At 43.2% G+C, this 26,090-nt stretch overlaps 1 protein-coding gene across 5 annotated transcripts in view; it reads right to left on the bottom strand.

The window, feature by feature from the left end:
- Positions 1–82: 82 nt before the first annotated feature.
- Positions 83–26,090, bottom strand: part of GALNT16 (polypeptide N-acetylgalactosaminyltransferase 16) — a 90,073-nt gene continuing 64,065 nt past the window's right edge. The window contains exons 14-17 of one of the 5 annotated variants that reach the window (XR_007631420.1): positions 25,782–25,898; positions 18,349–18,488; positions 16,733–16,851; positions 14,797–15,965 (exon numbers count right to left, since the gene is read on the bottom strand). Coding sequence is in view for 4 of the 5 variants with exons in the window: in XM_050335166.1 (XP_050191123.1) it covers positions 18,351–18,488; positions 25,782–25,898 (255 nt within the window). In the remaining variant the exon portion in view is untranslated. Of the gene's footprint in view, positions 13,134–14,796; positions 16,880–18,348; positions 18,489–25,781; positions 25,899–26,090 lie in introns of those variants that run through there. The other 4 variants (XM_050335166.1, XM_050335162.1, XM_050335164.1 and 1 more) reach the window with 4 other exon arrangements.

The following is a 26,090-nucleotide window of genomic DNA, read 5'->3' as shown; positions in this document are numbered from 1 at the left end:
GAATGTTATGAATTTTGCCAAAAAACACTAATGTTTTTTCCCTATTATCCAAGGAATAGGGCTTGAAAGGTTATGTGGACTGAACCAACAGTTTGCTGTATTACAGAACAGCTCAAATTCTGGCCTAGTCATGATACTGTCATCCCTGGGGATTTTGGGAAACACAGCAGCCCTCTTGCACTCTACACTTGATGTTTATATGAGGCATTTGTATTCAAGCTCTGGGATAGGTGATGGATAAGAGCAGGCTGGATGTAATGCCTCACAGAATTAGTCTGCTCACAACTTTCCCCTGATAAGGGATAAGGATTTAGCTTTCATGAAAATAGCTTAATTTAAGTGATAAGTAATTGCCGCTGAAGACTGGGAATCAAATTATTGAAGAGACACAAATTCTTAAAAAGATACTTGGGAGGAGGTGTTAAACTTTTCTCTCAACACAAATACAGGTTGAAGATTAGACCTACTAGCTCTAGAATTATAATGACCAGGAATAAATTCAATCTGCTAACATCAAAACATGCTTCCTCTGTAATAAATAGTGATACATTGATGGTTACTTAAATCTGTAAATACTTTGGCATGGAAGTTTTATATCTAGCTTGACAGAGTAAGTAATAACTTAAGAATTTGCTATTGCCCCTATAATAGCATTCTGGTTTAATATAAGCAATGTTATTTTAACAGCTTGCATAGCTTATCCTCCTGGATAGCACATAGTTGAATATGTCTTTCCTAGCATGATTGAGGTTAACTTTTTTTTTTTTTTTGGTAAAAATTCCAATATTCTCGTGGTGGAGTATTCAAGGAGCTAAATTTTGCAGTCTTTGACTGCAAAGACTGCAGCTAAGCCAAATAAACATCCCTTGACAGTACCTATCATATTTGAAATAGTGATTTAATATTTTCCTCATTTTGTGAACTTGTTTTCAGTTCAAGGAAAAGCAGCAATTTGGGCTCTTTCCTTATTGTGAAATGTGCAAGGAGCATGCTGAATCCCTAGTAATCAGGAACTAGAACACAAAGTAGCTCTTCCTTCAAAGGTAATCTAATCTTGGTCTGATTAAAAAATAGCTTCCTTGATTTTGTTTCTAGTGTAGTAACTGCAAACTAAGACCAGTAAACTAGTATAAAATATGAATTTCTTATGTTAGAGCAGAAAATAGGAAGAAGGTACTTCAAAGCAGGTGGTAATAAACCTTTTTGCTTTTTGAAAGGGACTTAGTGAAGGTACGTTTTTTAGTTTTTTGGAAAGTAGAAGGTAAGCAAGCTTTAATTTCAAGGTTAATTCACTTTGGTTTTTTTAGCAGACAAACTTCTGTGGTCATCTCAGTAACTGAAGTTTTCACAGAATTGGAAAATGCAAGTAAATGTTCCTTTTATAACTCTGGAGCCAAACTTGGCCTTCTGCTGATAAAAAAGTACGGTCTGTAAGCCACTTTAAGACAAGGCACGTGGGCATCACTTCTTTTCCCCCTTGTCACCCAGCTACAAAGCTTTTTTTCTTTTCTGAAATAAGCTACTAGTTAAAACTCTCTGTGCATAGTTTTTGAGCTGATATTCTCCACAGTCCTTTAGAGTTGCACTTTACTTGATAAACTATTCATGAAACATCAGGATTTGTTGCTTAACTGAGCAGTTGAACAACTTAATGAAAGGAAGAAAAAAATGCTGCAGCGTCTACCTGATGAGCAACTAGCTAGAGAGAAGAATCTGGAAAGTTGTCTCCAACTAATCATTGCCTTCAGAAATACAGTGAAGAGGGTTATGAACCCTTGGAAACTTATTACATGCCAGTAGGCTGCCACTCTAGTAAGGTAGTCTGTTCTATAGGCCAGGTGAAAAATTACTCCAGTTTGCTTCTTGGCTCCTACTGAGTAAAGGATGACAGCAGGGCATTTACTACTTTTTGCAGTTTCACGTCTCCTTAGAGGCATCAGACAGCACTTTGATATTGATCATTCACCCAAGTTCAGCTACTTTAAAAGTAAGGCTCAGCAGCAGCATTTTGCAAGTAAAGCCATAAAAAATTGCACGATTACAGAAAGGATGTCAGAAAAGAATCTGCCATCCCATGCGTGCTTTGCCTGCAGCAAATTGTCTTTTGTTTCTTGCGTTAAGGATAGGCACAAGTAGCAGTGCTGGTCATGCCTGCCACAGTGTGGGAGTAAATGATAAAGGAAATTATATTGGCTGTTTCTGCAGGAGAGTGGTACAGTATTGTAAAACAGGGATGAAGAATGGAGTTCAGAGACCTAGTATTTCCAAGTGTGGAAATACTTAAAGGCGAAGTTCATTAAGCAAGCCTAGCCTCAGGCCAAGGAGACGTGTGAGCCCTCATCCATTTGCCAGGAGTGCAGAGGTGCTTGCTTGACTTCTGCTTGTTTTGTGGAGCCATGAACCATGCTGCTGCTTTGCTTATCGTGGAATAGGGAAGTCCTCCCACAGTCTCTGGACTGCCTGTTATGGATTTTAAGTTGAGACATGACTGGAACAGTACAACTAATTTCTTGGCATGGTTGTTCACTGAATAGTAGGGTGAAGTTCTGTGATGGCTGAGCTGATCTAGCAGTTCCTGCTGTTGAAAGGCATAATGTTACTTCATGCTATGTACGAGAGAGACACTGGGTCTTGTGGGGAAGGGGAGAACAGGACTGCCAGTCAGCACAGACAAGCAGAGTAGCTGGTCACTTAAAAACCAAAAAACAACATGAGATTTTGAGAACAAAAACAAGCATGGTAGATAAACTGGTGTATATATACCAGGGACCAGTTTATCTACCACTGCATCCTTCTGCCACTCAGCAATGCACTGGGTCAGGGAGTAACCTCACTAAGATTAGAATCTGAATTGTATTTGACACCACAATAATAACAAGATCTCTCTCTTATAGGAATCCCATTCTCCAGCCTCCTTCAGTATGCTGAAGGGGAATTGTGAAAAGCAAAATGAGTTTGTATTCCTGCTTTGATGGTAAATAAGCTGGGTAGTTAAAATACTTGTCTACTGCTATTTCCATGATCATGTTCTTTTAAAATAGACTGAAATCTTGACAGCCATCACAATGCACTGTAAGCTGGGCAGGAAGGTAGTGGCAATCCCCATTGTTAGATCCATTGGCTCTTGTGCTTAACGCTGCTGTCATGTACAGGGGAGAAAAGCTAAGTAGTAGCCAAGACCACCTTGTTATCTTTATTAGTAACTAATAAACCTGTTTACAGCAAGAGGAGACTTGACTACCCACAGTATTTTTTAGGTTGAAAGAACCACCTGATTCTTCACTTGCATTAGAAAAGGTTAAGAAAAAAGTTGCAAATTTGCTGGTTGTGATCTCATTACTGTATGCCGAGCAATTTGTGCTATTTTGTGATGCACTGCTCCAGCTGCTTTGCTTTAGAGTATATAAACAGTTACATAAATTTGCAATCCCCACTGAGTAAGGGCCTGATTGTACTGAAACTCAGCTACACTGAAAACTCAAACAATCCATCAAGAACGGTAATGAACAGTAAAATCGAGGGTAGCTGGGTTACAAGCACAGAGTAATTTCAAGCTCCTGCTTTTGACTGCTCTGAAGCTGTTAAGTGTCTTCTGGACCCTGGTGAGCATTCAAACAAATTGTTTTACTATTATCATAGGTTGGGGGGGAGCGGGGAGTATTTGGGGGATCAAGGAGCATAATTTAGCAATTCTCCAGCATGAGACAGTCTATGGATGAGGCTGGAGATCCTCAGCATCTTTCTCAGCCTCACTGAGCAGCTGAGCTACTTGCCTTAGGTACCCACTTGCCTCTGAAGTCCAGAACTGTTGACTTCAGCTTTTGTCTCAAGGTAAAATGATAACTAACTTGTACTAGCTGTACATAAACTGCAAGAGTAAATCTGTTGAAATAGAAAATTATTTTACACCTCTGTCATATTAGTCAATTCTCTCAGGTTTTCTACAGTGAATGTATTGTCTGTTATAATGTTACTTAGTGTTGGCCAAATATAATGTACCATTCATGGCAATAGCAAGGGAATTAATCTGCCACTGAAATTCAGTGAATGGAGGTGTTTGGGTTTACATAGTGCAAGGCAGCTCTCTATTCTCACCTATTAATAAATGCTTTTTCCTCACTGTGTCTGAAAGGGATTAAAGATAAAGTAAGACCTGTCTGGATTTGTTATAGGAAAACATTGGATTCTAGCGATTAGTTTTCTGTAATCTGAACTATGTCTGTAGGAACAGTTTATCTGAATGATGTTTGGGCACAGCTCCAATTCATAGGTTTTATTCCAACTATTTGTGCTGAGTTTGCAATGACATGCAGGTAAAACTTGCATGCTGCATATGCCATGCATGGTGGAGCATTAGCGAGGGTTTTGTTGTCAGTTCTGTACACACCCTAGTTGATCTGCTTCTGCACCCCTTGCAGTGCCTCCATAGTCCTCCCAACTAAGACTCCTAAATTTAATTTATTATCTTCTTAGTTACCTAGGGGATTGGGTTTCACACACACTCAACACAAGCCTCTTGCCCTGAGAGTCTGGGGAATATCCCTCCTTGGATATGCTCAAGAGCTGACTGGACACAGCAATCTGATCTGGTTAGACCCACCCTGAGCAGGATTTGACTAGATGGGCTGGAACAAAGCTCCAGACCTCAAATTATCTGCCATTCTATTGGAGTCACTATTGAAACATCCCATATAATGAAAAATGGGAAATCTAAGCTTTGAGTTCCTATTCTGACCAGTTTCATGCAGGCACTTGAACTCAGTGTTCCCTGGGTCACCTAGAACAGTGCTGAAAACGGCAGGACATCAAGTATCCATGAGGGGATTTAGGTGACACAAGAATAATATTCACTAGGCTACAGAAAGTGCAGCTGCTCCCCAGGGATAAAGGCAGAATGCAGAACAGATTTGATTCTGTGCTGATACTCTCTTTGTATGAATGAAGGTTCACGTGGGACACTGACAATAATGCCTTGTCACAGAGGTTTAGTCCCTGGAGGTCATCGGACTTGCCACCCAGATGCAACCCTCCATACTCCCCCCTCTTTCCAGCCCTCAGTAAATTAAAAAAGAAAAATCAGTGTAAGAGAGAAAAGGCCTCAGGACTCTGTAACACACTGCTAGGGAAAGCTGAAGGACATTGCAAAATACCCGGAGAAAGTAAGAAGCAGACCACGTGTGGCAATGGAGAAGAAAAACCAATCACACCTCTGCCTCCACCTCAGTCTCCTGCAAATCTCACTGGAGACAAAGGCATCCTAATGCAGTACCCAGTAATGTACTTGCAAGGGAAAGAGGAAAATCAACGAAGCTAGGACTAGACATAAATCTTGTTCTAAATTTCATTTTTAGTTATGCCTGCTCTCAGGCTCGGAGCAGGACAGAAGTGGAGGTAGGGAGAATCTCTATCTCTCAGCACATTAACTTGGTCTCTGAGGTAATTCTTAGCCTGTACATCTATTCCACTGGAATGCAGTAGAAGCACTAACCAAAGTGTAGCAAGCTGAGTCAGCGTCCAAGTCTTCTCTTCAAAGAAGTGCATTTCTCAAATCCAGAATTGTTTCTTCTCCATTGTCATCATCTCTGGAAGTTTAACCAGTGCCAAAACAATGCTGCTTTCCTTGCCTGGTTTGTAATGCTCTTCTAGAACACACTTCTCAGCTCACTAGTATCCTCCTAGATTCTGGGTCAAGTGAGTTTAATTTCAATTTCTATCCACTTTATGTTTGTTTCCTGCTCATCATAGCAGTTTTCTGCAGGTTTTCCTGTCTAAGTTTGTCTTTGATTGAACATAGTTCAATGAAACAACTGCACCTGCAGCTCTAAATGAAGATTACCTGTCTTTAGTACTGTGGTAATGATACCTCCTTACTCTTAATCAGAAATAAATCCTTTATTGCCTCCTAAAATGGCATGTGGGGTTTTTTTGTGTTTACAACACAATTGTTTGTAGATCACTCTATTCCTTGCCTCTATGATCTCCAAGTAAAAGTATTCGTACAAATTGAAATAACTTCAGCTAGAAAGCTTGAGAAAGAAACACATGGGAATAACCAAGTATTTGATCTTAATGAGGACACTGACCCTGGATATTCCAGGGAACTCAAAGCCTCTCTGAAATAAGCAGAGCAGGAGCTACGTTAACCACAAAACTGTGTTGCTCTGCTTCTTGGCAGAAAGGCACCAAATCAGGTCAGCTGTAGCTCCAGGAGGTATATAGGTACCTCCCTCCATCTTATAATTAACGGACTAAACATTTTGTTAGCATGTTGTATAACCTAGGCAGCTCCCTACTCAGCATGCTGGCTCCACTGTCTGTCCCACTCCTCAGACCCCATTCTCCCTTGGTGCAGGATGCGTAGGCAGCTCACTTAGAGGCCCAGATTCCTCTTGTAGGGGAGTAGAAGCCAGTAGAATTTTTATCAGCCTCCACCTGCCCCCAAAGACACCTCAAATAAAACATTTTAAGCTCTGTAAATCCAGCTTCTCTGTTTAAACTGTTCCTGTAGAAAATTCATTACTACTTCGAGGCATGCTGTCTTTAGAAGTTAGACATCACTTAAATCTAGTTGCAGGTAGAATGGAGGTCCAGCCTCAAAGGTATTTGATGCCTAATTCAGATTGAAAAAAACTACCTATGTGACTTGCCTAGACTCTCCTTTGGTAATGTAATGTCAGAGTAAAATACAAGTCCCAGCCCAATACCAGCTCAACACTTTGGTCCAGTTGCCCCTTTCCCTCCTCACACATGCACTGACCTACCTGGTATCTCCTGCCCTACCTTCCATCAAAAACTGACACTCACCCTAACTAAGCAGTGCTAATCAGTTAATGCAGAGGATCCTCAGGGAATTGAAACACACCCTCTTCCTATTCACTGTTATGGCTGTTAAATCCAAGGATGGCAGCACTGGCTGAGGGTGTCAATGCATCAGAAGTTACTGAGGGCCCTGAAAGTGTTTTGGGAGAGCAGCACCACACAATCACCCTGTTCTCACATTTTTCCTTAGATACCTGGTGTGTGTCACTGAGGGAACCAGGCAAATGGGCTGTGTAGCACTTGTATCTGACCAGATACACATAAGCATTCTGGTACTGGGGGTTTGTGTCCTATTTCTTTTTACGTAATATCTTCTACAGATGTTTTGTAGGGAAGATGAAAGTGTCTATGCAGACCTAAGGTAGATAAGGAGTTGCAATATGTAGTGGTTTTTTCCAAGTATTTTGTACATATTTTCCTCATTGTTTCTGTGAGTTTGGTGTTTTGGGTATGAGTGTCATGGAAATGAGAGAACTGGAGATGGTGTAACTCTAGCTGATATAGTTACTGTTTAGGAGCTGCTTACTCATGGACTTCATGAAGACTCAGAAAATACTTGCCCCAAGAATGCAACTGGTACTACAAATTAGTTGAAATACCTACTTCATGGCACTGGGTGGTTTATAAAGTCACTCTTAACATGGCAGATAACTTTTTTTTGTAAAGTTAAATGTAATTAATAATACTGATTTAACCATATCCACGCTTCTTTGAAATCTAATACTTCAGCACTCTTGCAATTACTTCTCCAGATGAGTTCTAGGGGCCTTGGCAATTGCTTGTTGCTGCTATTTTGATCCTATGCCCTAGGAGTATAAACTTAGTTATAGAAACTCCGAGTCCATTTAATGAACTACATGAATCAGAGACTGCAATAAAGCTCAATTAGAAATGAGTGCACAGGGAATATTGATCTCCTTAAAAGCTTTTACAGCTTTCAGGATCTGCTTGGTCACTCATTGCTGCAGCAGGCACTGAGCCTTTCCTGCCACTTCCCTTTCATTAGCTTGCTGGGATTATGGTCAGATTAAGAAGTGACTGAACAGATCAGGTGGTGGGGACCCTGGGGTATGAGGGAGAGCCCCCAAGTAACCCTTCTCACACATGCTCACAGTCCTCCAGGTCAGGTTTTATTACTATTTAATTCAGAGGAAATTCCTACAGCAGTGCTTGCTTTTCCTCTGAGCAACACCAAAAAACCCCTTTGAGATTTTATGATCTTTTTTACTAACAAACATGGTGTCTGGAGGCGCTGAGGTCACAGAGGTCATAGCATGATAGCATTACCATGCACAGTACACCCATCAAAGGGTCCCATGAACTCCACTCACTTGAGACCTTCAGCCTTGTTTGCAGTATATCACAGGATAAGAACCCCTGTGGTAACAAAACATGTATTATTCAAATAAGACATCTGAATAAGAACTTTAGAAAGTATCTGTGGCATCCTAGCCAAAACATAGCACTCAAAGTCAGATGATTTCAGACTCTTTTCCAGCTGTACCCCAGACAACATACAGTGTCCAAAAGCCCAGATCCAAAGGGTGTAGGTGCAATGTGAATTGTTAGATCTCACACTGGAATCCAAAAAGCTTCTGTTAAACTGTTGTCCAAAGCTGGATTCACCTCAAATATGCACATCTCAGTCTTCACAATTCAGGATCTGTTTCAACACCTGTCCAGAAGCGTTTTAGTCTCAGCTGTGTTCAGGCACCTCTGAGAGTAAGTACTAAGGGAACTCATAAACAAGGCATTCCTCCCCCTTCCTTGATTGGATAAGCCTTCTCCAAACACAGTCAGTGAAAATAAATGGAAAAATAAGAGTCACCGCTTTCTCTATTTCACCAAACTCTAAAGGCTTGTCTGGGGCTGGCAGTAAGGATTACAGGCCAAAATACTAACTGTCTTATGGTGAGGCTCTTTTGAAATCCTTGGTATGGAATATCTGAGGATGGCCTGCACCAGAGTGAAAGTAATTATAGTTTTCTAGTAGCAGCTGGGGTATTTGCAGGAAGGTCCTGCATTCCAGGCACTGTTCCAAAGGCTGTTTATGAGCTTGAAATTAAATGGTTACTGAATAAAAATGCAAAGTAATTCCTGAAGCAATCTCAGGCTCCAGGCCATGCTGCAAAGATACAAAGCTCTCCAACCACCAGGCTAGAATCATACATCCTTTATCAAACCAAGCTTTATTATCATGTGAGCTGCAAAGCAGAACAGCTTTAGCAGGCAGAACTAAGAACAGATCCACCTTGAGCAGCCCCAGTTTCCCAAAGAGTCTGTTCCTTCATTGATATATTGCATTGGTACACGGGTGGGAGTGATTCCTGACAGCCGTATCAGGTACAGTGAGCAGACCCCTCCTATGGACTTCCCCCAGCAGGACACTCTGCTCGTGGTGAGAAAGCTGCTCTACCAGCCTTGCAGCAGCCCCATGGGATTCATAGTTCAGAATGTGCTAGAGAGGTTCCTGGGCAAAGGGGCTACAGCTGTGCTGGCAGCTGCTGGTCCTGTCAAGGGCTCTTGGATGCTGCAAGGAGCCACCAGTGTCCCAGTTGTGTCCCATTCTGCCCTGGGAAAGAGAAGCTGCAAAGACAGGCTGAAGCCAGCTTTTCTACCACCCTGCCCCTCCAGGCTGAGCTCATCTCTGATTTGGGAACCTGGCTTATGCTGGTTCCAGGTTGGTGTAGTTCAGTGGCACTATTTATTTTTAATAAGATCAAAATGAAGATGGGAGTGGGGAAAGGGAAGAGTTTTGCAGAAATCCAGACCCCTTCTCTCTCAGGACAAAGGATTTGTGCTCCAGAGGCTTCCCCAAACTCTTCAGCATAGGCTCATTATTTGCAGATACCTGACAAACTTCTCCCACAAAAATTTAGAGTAAACAGAAGTGATGTGTGACACGTTAAATGTTGCTAATGAGCATCAGGTGTTTGCAGGGAAAAATGGCTCCTCGTCTTAGAGATGATAATTATTTTAAATATCTATTTAGCATTTAGATTGCTTGGGGTGAAAAAAGCTTGGAGCAGTTGATTGCTTTGAAAAATGCTAAGGTATTAAGTGGGTCTCTTTGAACATTGCTTTCATCTCCTCAGACAGAAAGCAGAGGTGACACTTCAGCTTTGGGTAATTAGAGGGACTTTGAGATCATTTGGTTGTCCTTGTCAGCAGCGTTGTAACAGTGCAGTCTCCAGTTAAAGAACTGCACACAACAAATCTTGGCACAGTAGCGTTTAAGAGAGAAAAAATACAAAAGACTGAACATGCTGCACTGAAGCCTGGAGAGGAGCTGTGAAAGACCCAGCCTGAACATTCACACTCCATAATTGCACCCCAAGCAGAAGACCCTTTGGTATGCTTTTAGACTTAGCCACATCTGTTGCATTTTTAATTCCCCATTTTCATCAACAGGTATGTTATGGCTTCTGCATCATCAGCTCTCACAGGCTGAGTGATTTAGACTAAACAACACTCTTGGAGGTAAAGGCTCCATGGAAATCCTAGATATGGCAGGAGGTAAGAGCAAGGAACCCAGCTACCCCTATGGCAGCTGAATATCTCCACCCACAGTCAGGATGCACTATGGAGCCCATGCCAGTAAGCCTGGTCCAGGGGATGGCTTAGAACTACTAAGGGCTGGCTGAAAGGATAAAGCAGCCTGCAAACCTAATACACCAGGCTGAGCAAACCCAACAATTTGGAATCAAGTCTCTTCTACAATTTGCTACTTTTCCTCAAAAATCTGAGAAATTACCTGAAAAAAACCGACTTCGGCCTCAAATAGATCCCTCCATGCCTGAGTCGCTGAAACACCGACATGCTCCCCATCCTGCAGCATGCTGAGCAGCAGAGGCAGTCCAGATGGTAAGCCCACATAGTCAAGCCTTCATCTACTGCTGTCATTAAGATGATTTTAATGGAGAGAAGTATCAGTGTATTAAACAGTGTATTAACTTGAGATAGGTAGGGTGTTTCAAAGGGGAAGAGAGGTGATGCTGGATACTGAGGGAGGATCTGTACAGAGCATCCCCTGAACACTGTCAATACAGAAAGCAAATCTGATTCAAGCATTAGCTGTATTTCTCTCATTCCTAGTAGCTACTTCAAGATTTAAATGCTATATTACCAGTTTCCCTGTGTCTGTTGCTGAAGAAATACCAAGCAGGATAACCACAAAGCTGCCCTCTAGCCCTCAGTCTCATACCTGCCTTTTGTCCAGCTCTTTACTGCTGCTCCTGCCATGAAGCCAGTGACTGGCCAGCAGCATTCTCCCTGCCACTCACATTTCTTAAAGCCAACAGGAATTTAGTCCAAGCAGGAACAGTTCTGATTGAGTCTGTTTCCCCAGTGCGACAAGTGTATGCACAGTGTTGTCCCAGAAACACCCCTAGACATCACAGGAAGACTCCTGTTCCTTTCACATTTCTTTCTTCTTCATCCTGTTGCTCTACTACTGATTGGGCTGAAAGGCTCTACTACTGATTGGGCTGAAAGGCACTCATCAGGCATCTTCCCATTTTTTCCAGTCTAGAAACCATGGCCACATTTGTGTGTCTTCATACCTATCTCAGCACTTCCCCTTCCACTGCTTTTCTGTTTGGCACAGCACTGGGAACAACACTGCTTCTCTTCAGCAAGGGTGAAATGCAAGCCATTATCTTCAAAATATACCACCATTGACATGATTTCTGGTTTGTCCTCATTATATGTTGGGAAGATTGGGAAACAAGGTGGGTAAAGAAATACACACACAGTCTGGTGAACTGTAAAAAGATATCACCTCTTCAAATAAGCTGTTCTCTGTGCTTTGCATGCAGCTATCCCACTTCTTTGAAACCTTTGTAGGAACTTCCAAAATACAGCTATGCTGCAGGGCCAGTTCTGGTTACCCTGATGCTGAAGGGAAGCCTTCAGCATAGCAGACAGCAACAGGTCTGCGGGCTAAAACTAAACAATCATCAGGAGACCCCATGGCAGCCCCGTGGGGCAGTGACATGACATGCCAGGGCGTGAGGTGCAAAGGGATCTCAAGAGTTGGGATGAAGCCTGTGAGAGCTCAAAACCACCCCAGGAGGCAGTAGCCACCATGCTTACAAGAAGCTCAGGCTGCTACAGAGAGGGGGATACTGAGATACATCCATCACCTGAAACTGAGATGGGGAGAAGGCAAAGCACCCCTGGGCTCTGAACACAAAATTCAGGAAGAAAAACCCTTGGAAAAAGAAAGTAGAGACAGATCTGGAGGTGCAGAGGGATCCATGGGTGGCCTTTTGGGTCAGTGAACCCATTTTGTTCACTTCATGGTCATGAATTTGTGCCTCCCCCAGGCACTGGCCAGCTCATCACCCAGTGCACTGCTGCTGTTGTTACTGCCAAGCCCAGCTCTGCTGCAGGCAGTGGTAAGCAGTGCTGCTGTACTAGTTTCCATGGAAATCAAAACCAGAGAAGCTGGTTTCCACCAAAATCATATTAAAACCATGATTTTGTCCCAGGTGGATTATTTTTGTTATCTTTTCTCTTTTTCTTTCTCTTTTTTTTTTTTTTCACCATGCAGTACAGATGAAGCTGGATTTACCTTAATGATTCAGATTTGTAAAGCACAAGTTTCATCAATATGTCAAGCAGAAGCCACTATTTCCATTCAGATGGGATGTCTCAAAAATAGCAAGTCTGAACACTTACCCAGTGTCATTTTCAGCACAGAAATACTACCTTGTTCTGGTCTGGTTTAATTACTGGTCAGTCACTGGAGAGATTTAAGCAGCATTTCTCAAACAAATGCAGATCAGTCAAAAAAGTAAAAGGATCGTTCACTTCCCTCCCCTACTCAGACTCCCATTGCCCAGTGGCTCCTTTGCAACATGTTGCAGCACAGAAACATTTTTTAACACAGCTCTGGGCTGTATCCCAGGCATTTGCAGAACACCTTAAAGAAAGTCTTGGAAAGGTGGATGGCTGCTACCTTGCACTCAACTTACCAGAGTGATGGAGGGGCAATGCCTCCTGCCTGCACGTGGGCACTGAGTTCTCCACTGGAGAAGCAGAGCCAGAAGCCCAGCACGCTGCAAATATCTTGTTTACTTTCACAGGGCAGTGCACTGCTGGTTCTTGCTACTCTAGCAGCAAAACAAACACACTGAAAACAAGAGGGGTTTTAGGTATATCTAAACATCTAATTACAATATTTGCAGTTCTCCAGGGCTCCTTTGCTTTTGTTTTAAGTGCTCACAAGTCACACTGAAGGAATGAATCTTAGGTCCCCTAAAGGAGAGGGATACAGGAGCTCTTCAGATGTGTTCACCGAGCAATGGAGACTAGAAGAGAAAGGATGAAGGAAGCATGTTAGGATGCTTGCCCAAAGGAAGAGCAGCAGTCAGGTTTTCTGCACTTAGTACGTACTTCTAAAAGGCTGAAGAGGTCCGGTTAGAGGGACAGAGTTATCCCCTTCCACACACTCTGCAGCCCAACAGCAGAGGGTTTTGAGAATGATGAGACATTCCCAAAAGGTCTGTGTATCAAGCAATTCCCTTTTAACAGACTGCAGAAAAAGATGGTCTCTTAGTACCTAGATTTGTTACTGAATGTAGCTTGGATAATACCTCTACTTTTAAGATAACAATCTGCTTTGTGAATGCTAAAATGAAGTATCTGAGTATTAAAAAAAAAAAAAAACAAACCACAACAAAACAAACAAACTTGCAGCAAAACCAAATAACACACGATTTGCCTTGTTAGACAAAGCATCTACCAAACTTGACCCAGGCTATTGCAAAGAAGTTACAGCCCTATAATTTTCCCCATACTTGATTCTAGTTCCTTTTGAGACACTCCAAACTCTGCTCTTCTCAAATTCAAACTCAACTCTACAGATGTCATGTACGTGTCAGACCATTGCATGTTTGACCCTATCCTCCTCAGAGGGTAACTCATCCTTCACTCATTTCTCCTTCCCTCCAAGCTCCCCCCCAGTCTGGCTCTTCAGAAGATTGGTGTATCATTTTCCAAGACAGGACTAATTAAAGTATTCCCAGCCATCATTACAGCCTGAGAACCTCCTGGTTTCTAGGACACTTTGGTGATCATCACTCAGGGTGTGCATGGCAGGGTTCCAGGGACACAGTCCAATTATGTTCTGCTACAGAGGCAGAACTAAGAGAGAAAGCCACAACTCCTCTCCTTTTTATTGAGTTCACACAGCACTCAAACACCAGATATACTACTGGGCTCCCTGGGGAAGCACTGGTTCCCCCCACACCAGCTGACTTCCAGAATACCTTCACTGAGGTCTCTTCTTCCTGAGACATATGCTCTAGCAGCTCTAGCTGCTTTCTGTATGGGCAGCCCCAGCTGATCCTAGCTTGAAAAAGCCTAGCAGGCAGTTAATCCCCAGTTTTAAACTTAAAGTCTCCAACTGACATTTCTGGCTGGGCTTTTTTTTTTTTTTTTTTTTTTTTAAATAATGTGAGGTTAGGAAAGCTTACTCAGCCTCCTTGGGGAATTACAGTATTTGAGGCTCAGCAACACACATTCAAGGAGGCATCTGTGGGTGGTGATGCTTCTCTGCCCTCAAGCCAGAGGTAGAAGTAAGGTCTCTGGGAGGCTTATGTAAAAAACAGGCAGGCTGATAGCCCGAGGAAAAGATCAAGTAACAGGAAGAATTAATTCTCCCCACCCTCAGCTATTTCTTTCAGTGTGTCAGTCAGTCCATTAATCCCCAGAAAGGATATCTGTCTGCCTATCTAGCTGAGAAGGACTTGTTAAGTCCTCTTCAACTGATATGCCATTGTATCCTAGAAGTATCTCTGCCAGCTCCAGCAGTATCCCTCCAGAAGCACCCCAGGAACCCATGCAGAGAACTGGGGTATTCATGTCTGGGGAACAAACCCAGTGAGAGACAGAGTAGGAGACCAGGCAAGAAAGGATGCTCTTTTTTTTTGCATTAGAGGAAGTTAGAGGGAATAAGAACTGGCTGAAACACTTGTTTCAAAATGGATTTTATTCCAGGCATTAAACAGATTCTGGCACATGCTTTATGAAGAAAAAGGAAAACAAATCTGGGTTCCACATAAATTACATCTGGCAAAGAGCAACTTACAAGTGAGTGAGGAAAATAAACCTTTTGAAATTGATTTCTGTACAACAGTAGTTTCAGCTCCTCTTAAATAAACCCCCATTGGTTCACAGCAAACAAAATTACATTGGATGTTCTGATACAAAACCAGTCTTCTTTAAAGGCATTACCAATGCAAATGCTCTGTCTTGACAGTCTAGGGGGCTGCTTAAAATAAACAGAAAAACAAGAATGAGCAGCTGCTTGTTCTAACTGTTAAAGAAACACAACACTGGGACAAATTTGGGGACTCTACCACAGTCCTGTTCCAAAACATGGCACTGCATGGACCTTGGAGAAGAAAACAGAGATAACATTGTTCTTCCTTCCCTTCAGTGTAAGGGAAATGGAAAGTATGCTAATAAGGAATTTGGACAAGACTTTGTTTATTCTGAGGAGAAGTTCAGTTTGCCCACACTTGAAAGCAGACTTTTGTAATGTACCTCCATTTCAGCAACTGCTAAAATACACTGGAAACCAATGGCTTCCAAAAGATGATGTGTGGGGAGGTCTGTGTCTAGATAAAGCAATGGTTTGGCTGACAGCAGAGTGAGCAGTGGGGAGCTGACCTCAGGAGAACATATGCAAAAACAGGTAGAGTTACATTTCTTAACTCATAACTCCAGAAGCAATTTGAGTTATTGACATCTAGCATATGTCCACTTTTTCCCCTTTCTCCCCAAGGCCAGCTCACAGCCCCAAATGGCTGTCAGTTTACACTCTGTCAGGAGGAGAGCAGTAGCGAGAGGTACAGATCAACACAGCTAGCCCAGGTGTATCTGCTACAGGAGCAGTCAGTAACCTCCAAAACTGGAGCCAAACACAGAGTCAAGGGCAGTAGCCATCATGCTGACAAGAGCCCTTAGAATTAGGCCTGGCCCAGAGCTTGGAGACTGTATATAAGCAGAGCTTCTGTGGTCTGCAGCAGTCAGGAGAACTGTTTGTAGAGAGCTGGGTCCTAGTCCCAGAACGGTTATGAAGAAGGAACTGCAAGAAAGCCGCACACACAGTGGGAGCAAGGAGGAAGGAGCAGTACCTGGTGGAGGAGTGAACATGCTGTTAGCTGCAAGCCTTAAGCTGAGGAGAGTGAAATGGGGGAAGCTCAGATGGTCCGCATAGGATACATTTTGATGAAAATACATAATCCTTTTGTACTTCATTGTATACAGAGCATCCATACAGTAGCTGCTCAATGGTCCGTCATCTGTCTGTGCATCAACATTTTTCAAACCAGAATTTGACTGTTCCTGTCTTCTACTGTATAATGATGCCATTCTGGGAGTAGCATCTCACGTATATTCTTGGTTAAAAATGCAATAGCTAATAGGATGGCATCTCTCCCTTTGATGGATCTGTCTGTCCCGCCCTCTTTCTATTCCTAAGCTATTTTCCTTCCTTCTCTGCTCTCTCCTGACCTCGGTGTTTCCAACCCAAAGCATCTCTATACAGGGAAAGAGAAATCACCACAGAGTCAGTGCCCCCATTCCAACAGAGAAGTGCAGTTGCACTATTCTGTATTGATCAAAAGGAACTCCCTCATGAGTTTTCACAGTGCAGGCAGATCACTCTTCTAGCTAATCAGTGCCAAGATAGTGAGCAAATGTCAAAGTGGAGGGGGAGACAGGAAAAGAGCTCCTGCCACATGACGGATTTAATTTTTTTAAACCAAGAACAAAAAGCGTTGTCCAGTTCTCACACAAGCACTTCTGAGCACATGCAATGTATGAAGAACAGTATCTGTTCTTTTGTCAACTGTTTGGGCTAATACCAAGCTAAGATAAAGAATTAAAAAGAGGTACAAACATGATCAAAAGCAGACAGCTGTCCAGAATCCAGATGAACCTGTTTCTTCTACACCAGATCAGAAAGGATCCAGGCAATCTAATGAAGGTGGTCCTACCATCTGGTTCCCCTGTCAGGCTCTTGGAAAAGAGAGTTGGTTTTCAAAACCTAGCTCAAGAGGAAAATTTAACAGATTGAGTGGAAAAAGATAAGGTTGTGGGAAAGTTTTTATTTATTTGAATAGGTAAGCGTCCCCTGGCAGGTCTGAAAACCCAGTCAGCTAGACTGACTGATAACTGGGAGCAGGACTGGGATGCTAGCTAGAGGTACCAGTGTCTTTGGTATTTCCAGAACACAAAGGAGGGATCTCTCAGGGGAGGGTCTGCACTGTGGCAGCATTTGTGCAGGGGACAGTTTAGGCTTCACCAGCTAACCTCTCCCCAAGGTGCTTACTGGGAAGAGAGAGGGGTGTTAAAAGTAGGGAAGCCACAAGCCTTTTTGCCTCCTCTTTCTGAGAAAGAGGGGGAAAAGCAACTAGACAGAGGAACTGGGTGGCTTGTCATGCCAGGCTGTGCTCACAAGCTTGTCCTGCCGAGCCAACAGCAGGAAGCCTGCTATGATCTAGGGGCTGTGCCCTTCTGCCTCTCACAGTGGGAACTGGGTGGGTTCCTGCCACAGGCCTGAGCCATATGAAGTGTCATTATGTGTGCTGCCCACATAGCTCTGTGCGTGTGGGGTAGAGTGGGCAGTGTCTGGTAACACCAGGAAGAACAACCAGAGAACAGTCCCAACTTCCCTGACATCCCAAAGTGCTGGCACCTGTTTCTGACTGGTTCCATGAGAGCATGGTACCCTGAAATTGTAGGCTGGGATCACTCTTGGAGGCAGGGCTGGCCTTCCACATGTAAAAAAGCTGGTAGGAAGAATTCAACAGGGAATAGTCCCCAAAACAATCACTGGTGATTCTGCTGAAACAGATTGTTCCTTTTCCATCTCTCTTGTCAGCTTGTGCCAGCCTCAGCACATTTGGCTGTAAGGCAGCTCCTGTGGGCAAAGGATGGAATGGGTCCACCACAGAGGTGACAAACATGTTCCCAAGGTCTGCTAGTTCTTTCTGAGCCTCTCCATTCATCATTATGACTATTCTGACCAGTCCTCCCTGAAAGAGTGAGGTAATGAGAAGGAACATAAACGATGCACAACATTAGAGCAAAAAGCCAGGGAAGCCAAAGAGTACCCATGTTGGTACAAGCATAGCCTAAGCTGCTGGACTGAAGGCCATGGACTCTGGATGCAGAGAAAGGAAAGGATAGGGACAGCTGCAAGGTACTTCTGGTCTCTCCAAGTATTGGGATGGGTCCTCCCCCATCTCAGGGTGCAGCTGTGCATGGGCATCAGCTACAAAGGAGAACTTAAGACAACAGATGGGAAGATTTCATCAACTCTCCTGATCCATCTCACCCTCAGCTTCTTCTCTGAAAGGCTCAAAAACACCAAGTGCTCAGCTGAAATGGTGGCTTACTGATGGGCACAATGAAAACATTTAGGGTCAGACATACAAAACCATTCCTCCCTTTCCAATCCCCCTCTGTTCCCAAAGTCTCATGCACAAAGAAACAAAGAGATCTCTGGGCTACCATCATGTTGCTTGTAGCAGCTCCCACTGTTGGCCAGGTACACCTGCTTGACAAGGGTTGGTAACCACTCTTCCAGTCTTGTTTTCCAGGCAGAGACCACTGACAAAGTGTTGAATGAAACTGCCTTTCATCTTCCACTTCTGTGAGAAGACACAGAAAAAACATGCTGTTACTTCCATTTCACCACAGAACTGTGCCTTCAAGCTGAAGGTTGAGTCTAAATATCAAGTAAACCCCAGTCACTGGAGAGAGTGAAAATCTGGGTATGGACAGCATCTCCAAATCACTGGTTTCCTGTATTAACGATGGCTGGAGTTAGGAAGGGTTAGGGTTTAGCTGAATTATAGGGCTAGATATTCAGAAGCATCTAGAAGGCAAACAACACTAGCGGTCACAGCACCAAGCCTGACAGATTTCAAGAAGTGTTTGGACAATGCTCTCAGGCACACGGTGTGATTCCTGGGGTGTGCAGGGCCAGGAGTTGGACTTGATGATCCTGATGGGTCTCTTCCAACTCAGCATACTCTATGAACACAAAAATCAGCAGGTAGTGACATTTTCAAACACATCTTGCATTTGCAGTTCCCCTGCCATTCTCCGTCCTGCATCTCTATGCAGCCAGATATCTGTCAAAACCTGAAACCCTTCCATGGTTTCTTTCCAATCCATGGAGAGCAAAGCATTGAAAGGTCTCCAAACACAGAAAGAAATACGTCCACACTTTATACTGTTCGACTGGATCTCTCTCTCTTCCAGGTCCCCTCAGCTCTTCTCTCATAAAATTCAAGATTTTTGTGAGCACTACACTGAAAGCTCTTCACAGTTCTGCGCTTTCTCAGCTGACTCTTCTTCATAATTTTATTTGCCCTGTCAACATTTCAGCTTATAAGTGTGCATTTGACAGCTTCTCAGTTCGTATCGCTCCGCTCTCTGCAATGCTCTCCTCTGAGTCTGCTCCCCTCACAGCATATGCACAAGGTCCCACATGCAACCCTTTCCTGAAGGTCCACTTTGGTTGTGCTGCTTACCAGGAAACAGAACACATGCTGTAACCTTGCACTGCAAATTCTGCTGGGAAAGGGCTGTACCTTTCCCTGCTGGAAAGAACTGGGAACATTGTGGCCAATAATGAAGAGAAAAAAGTAGAAATGAATCTGTGGGTTTGGGATCTCCCAGGTGAGGCAGCGAGACACCTCCAGCAAGACACAGCTGAGATCATCAGGGTATAGGATTGAGAGGTCCAGGCTTCAGGGATTTTCCCATCATTCTTTTCAGTCACACAGATGACCCAGACAGAATTATGGGCTGGGTGCTCAGTCAGTAAACATCTTAGGAATATTACGAGGATGTTTTGTTAACCCATGAGATTGATGGAGAAAAAGAAACAATTCGACAACACTGATGGACTTCAAGGCTATTGCAGAAATTATATGCAAAGCAAATAAAAAAAAATCCCTGCAATATCTAGACAATGTCAAAACCTACAAACATTTTAATTCTTGGGTAATGTGGCAAAAAGATTGCCACATGGTGTGTGGTTTAAGATATCCAGTTATGTTCATATATTGCTGGCAACTCTCCTCCAAATCTGTGCACTGGTTATGTTTCCTGGAGGGCAGGGCAGTTGCAAAGCTCAGAGTAATCTGTTGCTCCTGTATCACATATTTCTTCAAGACTACGTACCAAAGGCAGCATCAATTTGCCAGTAGTGCTAGTCCTGTTTGACAGGATACCACTAAAGGAGAGCTGTTTGTGCAGCAGGAAGAATCTGGTTTTAACAGGTAAGGGGGCAGAGGAATGCAGTGATGGTGGACAGGAAGCTACAGTGCAGCATGTGCACTAAAAAGCCTTCACCAGCTGCTGCAACCCACTCTCTACACCCAGAGCCATCTGGCTCTCATCTGGCAGAAGTCTCCCTACAAAGAGCTGAGGAAGAGTTAATACCATAAGGCAGCAGCTGCAATGATGGAGTGTAAAGCAGGAGGTCTTCTCCCCTAGAAAGCTGTACACTGTGCCCAGCTGGTGTAATCTCTGTATGACAGAGTTTTCCAGTGTCACAGACACCTCAGTGAAGAGTCTTTTGATGTTCTCCAAAGCACACCTAGTTCCTTGTCCTCCACTCTCCCACCACCTCTCTGTATTTGTGAATTCCCAGTCTCCTCCTTCACCTTCCCCTATGTGTTTGCTAGGGAGCATCTGCCAGCTGTGCCTCCCACACACCCCATAGCTCACCAAAAGACCTTGCTGTAAAAGAATATGCTAGTATGAGATTTGAGATGGGTACAAGAGCAATTACTGAGGGACATTGGTTTTCTTCTTCCTTTTAGCTGTTCAGGAGAAAACTAGGACCACTGAAGGCTTGCTCATTTTATTCCTCCAGATCAGAGACCTGCTGCTGTGGCATCAGTCTGTGCTGAGCAGGTTTGCAGCGGTGAAGTTTGTAGGGACAGTCTGCAGCCACACAGTGGGACACCAGCAAACACTCACCAGAGCACATCTGCTGCTGCTAACGAACTACACCGAATCAATCAGCTTCTCAGTGAATCACACCACTGGAAAGAGCAGCATTTCAAGTCACCCCCAGGTTCCCTTGTTCAAAATAAAATGGGGCAAGGATGGGGTAGGGGGAGGAGAAACACTGAGAAGGTGAGAGTTGAAGATAAGACTTACCTGGGCTGCAGGGAGGTGTCATCTATGAAGCTGTTATAAAACATACCAACAGTAAAAGCCAAAGTAGGGTTCTTCATCTCACACAGAAGTGGTATGTTCAGAATGATGGGTTTTACCCTTTCTGGTCAGAAACTGTGCTTTGCTGCCCTTCATGAGATACCAAAGCAACCCCCCTGACTTCACCTGAACCTTTCAGAAGACCCCCCCGTCTGACTGTCAGACCACAGAATTACCAAAGACAGCCCAACATCCTGCCCTGCAGGGACACATCATATCTCAGACCCTTGAGGAGGGCAGGCAGTAGGAATGGGTGGAAACAGGAGGTAGGATGCTCGTCTCCCACTGTCAGCCGCCTCAGAACTGGGCAACTTAGTCTAAACTAGTTCCCTTGTGACATACTTAGGGAGGATTCCAAGGTACAAGAACTTTCTAGCACAGCCCCGTTTTCTCCACAAACCATAAGGGGAGCCTGGACAGATAACTTTTAAATGGCACCAATAATGCCCCTCTTTAGCAAAAAATAAACAGAGTAGACACGTTCTGCATATACAGCCAAATGTTACAGGGAGTCCTCTACTCCCCTACATCAAGAAATTATGACTTGGAAGTAAAGCTTTTAGAAGACACAAGCATTGCAAAATCTGAAGATTTTTGGCTTGAAAATCCTCTTTGGTCTCCCTTTCCTGTGCAGATGAAGGTAATACAGTTTACTGGTCAGAGTAGATTTGGAGTGAAGATGAAGGGGGGGAGGGAAAAATCCAGATTTTCTTTGAAACACTGTCTTGATCCTCTTCCCCAGTGTCAACCAAAAATATCCACACTTTTTGGGTAAATATCTCTCTCCATCTTTTTTTATTTATCATTTCAAAGTACTTTTGTGGCTGGATGGAAGCACTCTTTGTGCAATTACCAAGAGAAAAGTCAGAAACAGACAGTCCTCTTCTCCCCAGTATATACAAGAGCTGAAGTTGTTTACACTAGTGTAATTTTTCAGGGTAATCAAATGTTTTCTTTTAACCCCCAATAATCCAGGCAATCCAGGGGTTCTCTCAAGATCCTAACCATGAAACACAGCTGAGAAAGGCAGATTTTGCTGATGAGGACTGAAATGCTTCAGACAGAAATCTATGGAGACCTGGTAAGTGGAATAGCCAAGGATGCTACAGTTGCAATTGAATGTATTTGCAGAGCCACGGGCAGCCCAAAGCTGGTCTTGAAGATGACAAACACTAAATTTTAAATGTATGATCAGACAATCTGATGAAAAAGCTCACACCAGAATCCAGCAAGTACTGTCTTCCTTTGAGCACCTAAATTTATAAAACTAAGAATCACAATTGAGACAAACTCTTGTCTCCTGAAAACTGCTTTCAAGCTGTGGCATACTGCCAGTATTGTTTTACCTACTTATTATCATGAAGATGCTGAGTCAGGTGCTTTCAGAATAGACAGGCCTTCCCTCCTTCTCTTTTCTGATACTCCATATAAAGTTACATTAATCTTCACTTCAGATAACATGACAGACTGAGAAGCAAAGTGGGAAAAATTTCCCAATTGTATACAAAGGGACACAGGACTTCAAATACTGTTTGTCTCACAAGAAAACTTGGTGTCCTCATTTTCAAGCTGAGGTCATATTCCTTCAGCACATTTTAATGAAATATAGCTGTTTAATGAGATTTCTCAGCATGCTTCTTGTTCTGTTGGACAATACTGTGCCAATGTTTCTCTTTTCATTCTCTTGTTTTAGTGTCTGACTCTTGCTTTGCCTTCTATTTGTCCTCACTACAATACAAATTAAAATGCCACTCCCACCGTCAGTCAGAGCCAAAAATAAAGCTAAAGGCAATAATTTATTGTGCATTCAACTAAAAATTCTATTTCCCAAATAACATTACAGATAATATCCATCTGGTTAGAAATCCAGTTCTGATTATGCAGAATAGCTTTTGGCTGGTCTTCTGCTAGCACTGCCAGCTGTTGCTGTTGAATGATCAATGCGATCACGGTGCCAAATAGATTTAATTTCTGACTTCTTTCAACCCAAGGGAGAATAGTCTGACAGAACCAAAAACCATCTAAAGTTTAACTATTGTCTCATATCCTCCTGCTTGCAAAATTCCAGACTTATTTTGAGGTAATACCCTAGACACAACTCATAATAGTCTAAGGGCTCTGCTAGAGTATTAGTTATATGTTAGATGGGACTGTTGTCAGCACTCCAAATTAACAACAAAATTAGCTGCCCTGTGGACATGCTTAATGCACAACAGCTGTGTAGCAGGGGCACAGATTCAGTATGTTAAAAAGCAGAAACCAACTTTAGGAGCTGTATGGTGCTGTCATAAGGATCTAACCAGTCTACTCCAGTGACACTAAAAAACAAAGCTATCATGTGTCTCATCTTTTGTCAGAAATCTTGCCTTTTCATGACTCAGACACAGACATGAAATCCAGATCCAGAAAAGTCCAAACATCTTTCACCACAGATCTCTGATGACAGTGACAGCAAAGATTTTTAAAGCGGACTTTCATTATGCTGCCATCTCCTCTTAGGATTTTGTCCCTGTGGTGCATGGTTTTCAGGCTCACACTCTTCCACTTAGCCCTCCTACTCAGGGCTTTTGGCTTGTCACTTCCAGGTCTCTGAAGTAGCTCAACTCCCTTTCCCCACTCAGCTCCTCTGACTTTCTGAGAAACCCACTTGAACTGAGAAGTGGATACACCCATCTGCAGTTTGGAAACACTGCTCTCCCCCAGTATTTGCACTTTGGATTGTGAGTATCCATGGGGAGATAGGCGAGTTGTAGGGCAGCTGAGGGCATTTGTTTCCTCCATCTTTGCTCTGTCTTGAAAATCAACCTCTCAAATATCAGGAGGAGAGAGAATGGGATAGTTTGCCAGATGACTGGCTTCTAGCTAATTAAAATCTAATGTCAGTGTGAGCAACAATTTCGGTTGTGTTTATGGAAGGGAAGAACCATAACAACACTCCCCAGGAACACAACAAACTTCAGCATTTGTAGAAATCTGAAATGGGAGTTTGGGACGACAAAAAAGACCCCGACATTTAAGAGCATTTCAACCCAGATTAAATTAAAAATTCAAATGCGTTTTTCCCACCTCATCCCTTCAGCTGCAAGATGGTTTGGGATGGCAGCTGTAATTCAAATCAGTCTCTAATTATCTGAAATGCTTAAACAAAATTCTTGCTTACAGTCAATTGGTTAAATCATCTGCTAGGTCAAGTCCTTGATTTTAGTGCAGTTTGTTCACATAAGGTAATGGAAAACAACAGCTCACATCCTTAAGTATGTGTGCATGTCTTTATAATGAGCCTGTATATAATCCACACATCAAGACTCAATAAATCCTATTCCAGTACCAGAATAAGCCTGCTTGTGTTACTGTGAATTAATCTCTCTTCTGGCTGACAGGGCTTGGACTCCACCCTCCTTGAGGGACCCTTATCCTTCCATGACAGGGGACACAAGGAAAGACAGCTGATTTTGGCAGCTGCTGGGGTCCATTCTGCTGCCAGGGAGGAAAATACTGCAAGGCACATAAGGGGAAGCTAAGTGACCTATTTACACAGCAAGGGGATGAGTGATTACCACCAACAAAAAGGAGAAGGGAAGCACAGCCCACCTGGGATATCCCTGCAGACTAATCCAAACTTAAAGAGTTTTCCCTGTGTATTCATGGCGACAACTCTTCAAGACATTTTTGCATTAACCAACCCTCCAGAGGAAAGCCTACACAGGTTTTCCATAAACAGGCAGGACTGGATTTCAGTGCTTTCTTTCAGGAAGTACTAATTTCAAGGATCCATACAGCATTAAAAAGTACTGACAAAGGGGGTGCTGAGGACTGGTAGCAAGCTCTCCTAACTTTGGACTATCAAAACAACAGACATGTCAGAAAGCACAAAGTCAGCATAGCCTTAGATGACAGAAAATTTGTTCTCTCTTGGTGTAGAGGGAAGCACAGCGACTAGGAGTGAAAAAAGCTCAATCTGCTGTCTGCCAGTGTTGTGCTGTCACCTCTTGTGTTTTGCCCAGCTCTGATAAAAAGGCACATCACATCTCTGTTGAGGGCACCCTGGCCATTGCAGAGGCCATCTCTCACCTAATGCTGTAAGGCAAAATGATTGATTTGTCCTGACAGATCAGGGATGCACATCTTGGAAACACCATAAGTCACAGAGCTGCATTTCGTTGGGAACATTGTTGCTGTCTATTTTTCCTCTAGGGAGCAGTTTGGGTGGAACATACGGTGCTTTATATCAGTCAGCATTTCTCAAATGAGCTGCACACACTCAGTTTTAAAGGTCTGTTCAACATGTCCAAAGACAGCACAAAGAACACAGTTCTCTCACTTCTAAATAAATAAACAGATGATAGCACACACCACTGTTCCCTTAGGTTTCTCAAAGCATTTGCTTTACCTACCTCTCTCTGATGCTGTGCTCCATCCATGCACCAATCTGGCTGCACATCAACATATCCAAGAAGCAAGGTTAGGGTGCTACTGAGCTGGAGCTAAATATGCTGCTGAGGGTCCAAGCAGAGCAGACACACACATACTGCACTTCCTGCTCTGATTGAAAGCAGTCTCATACATCCAAGCTTATGAAATATATCAGAGATGGAGATGGAAAGGACTTTTATATGCATTGATAGTACTAGGTTTGTCCCTACTGGCTGCACTGATGGAGGAACATGGTATGTGGCAACGAAGGGATTAAAAACAGGTGCACCTACCTGTCTGCCATCTTTTTGATTGCAGGCTTCCAGTGTGATTTGAGAGCCAGTAGAGAAGGAGTTAATGGAAAGACACTTGTCCTGCTGTCTAATTAGAGGGTCACTGAATACCCACTCCTTTGGAATAAGAAAAAGAAAGGTTCAATTAGGATCACAACAATGATCAAATGAGGGAGAGAGTTTTTTCCATCAGATATTAAAAAACCCTCTATCCTTTGTTCTATTCTTACCAAAGGCTCCCTAGGAAGATTACCACAGCAGTCTTCACCTGATCAGAAGTTTATGCTCAGGCTTGGTGCACCATGACCA

The sequence above is a fragment of the Myiozetetes cayanensis genome, unplaced genomic scaffold (genome assembly GCF_022539395.1).
Source record: "Myiozetetes cayanensis isolate MyiCay16 unplaced genomic scaffold, myiCay2020 scf6-25, whole genome shotgun sequence".
In the NCBI taxonomy this organism is placed as follows: domain Eukaryota; kingdom Metazoa; phylum Chordata; class Aves; order Passeriformes; family Tyrannidae; genus Myiozetetes; species Myiozetetes cayanensis.
Note: the sequence above shows the minus strand (reverse complement) of the source record. Positions and strands in the feature narration are given on the sequence as shown.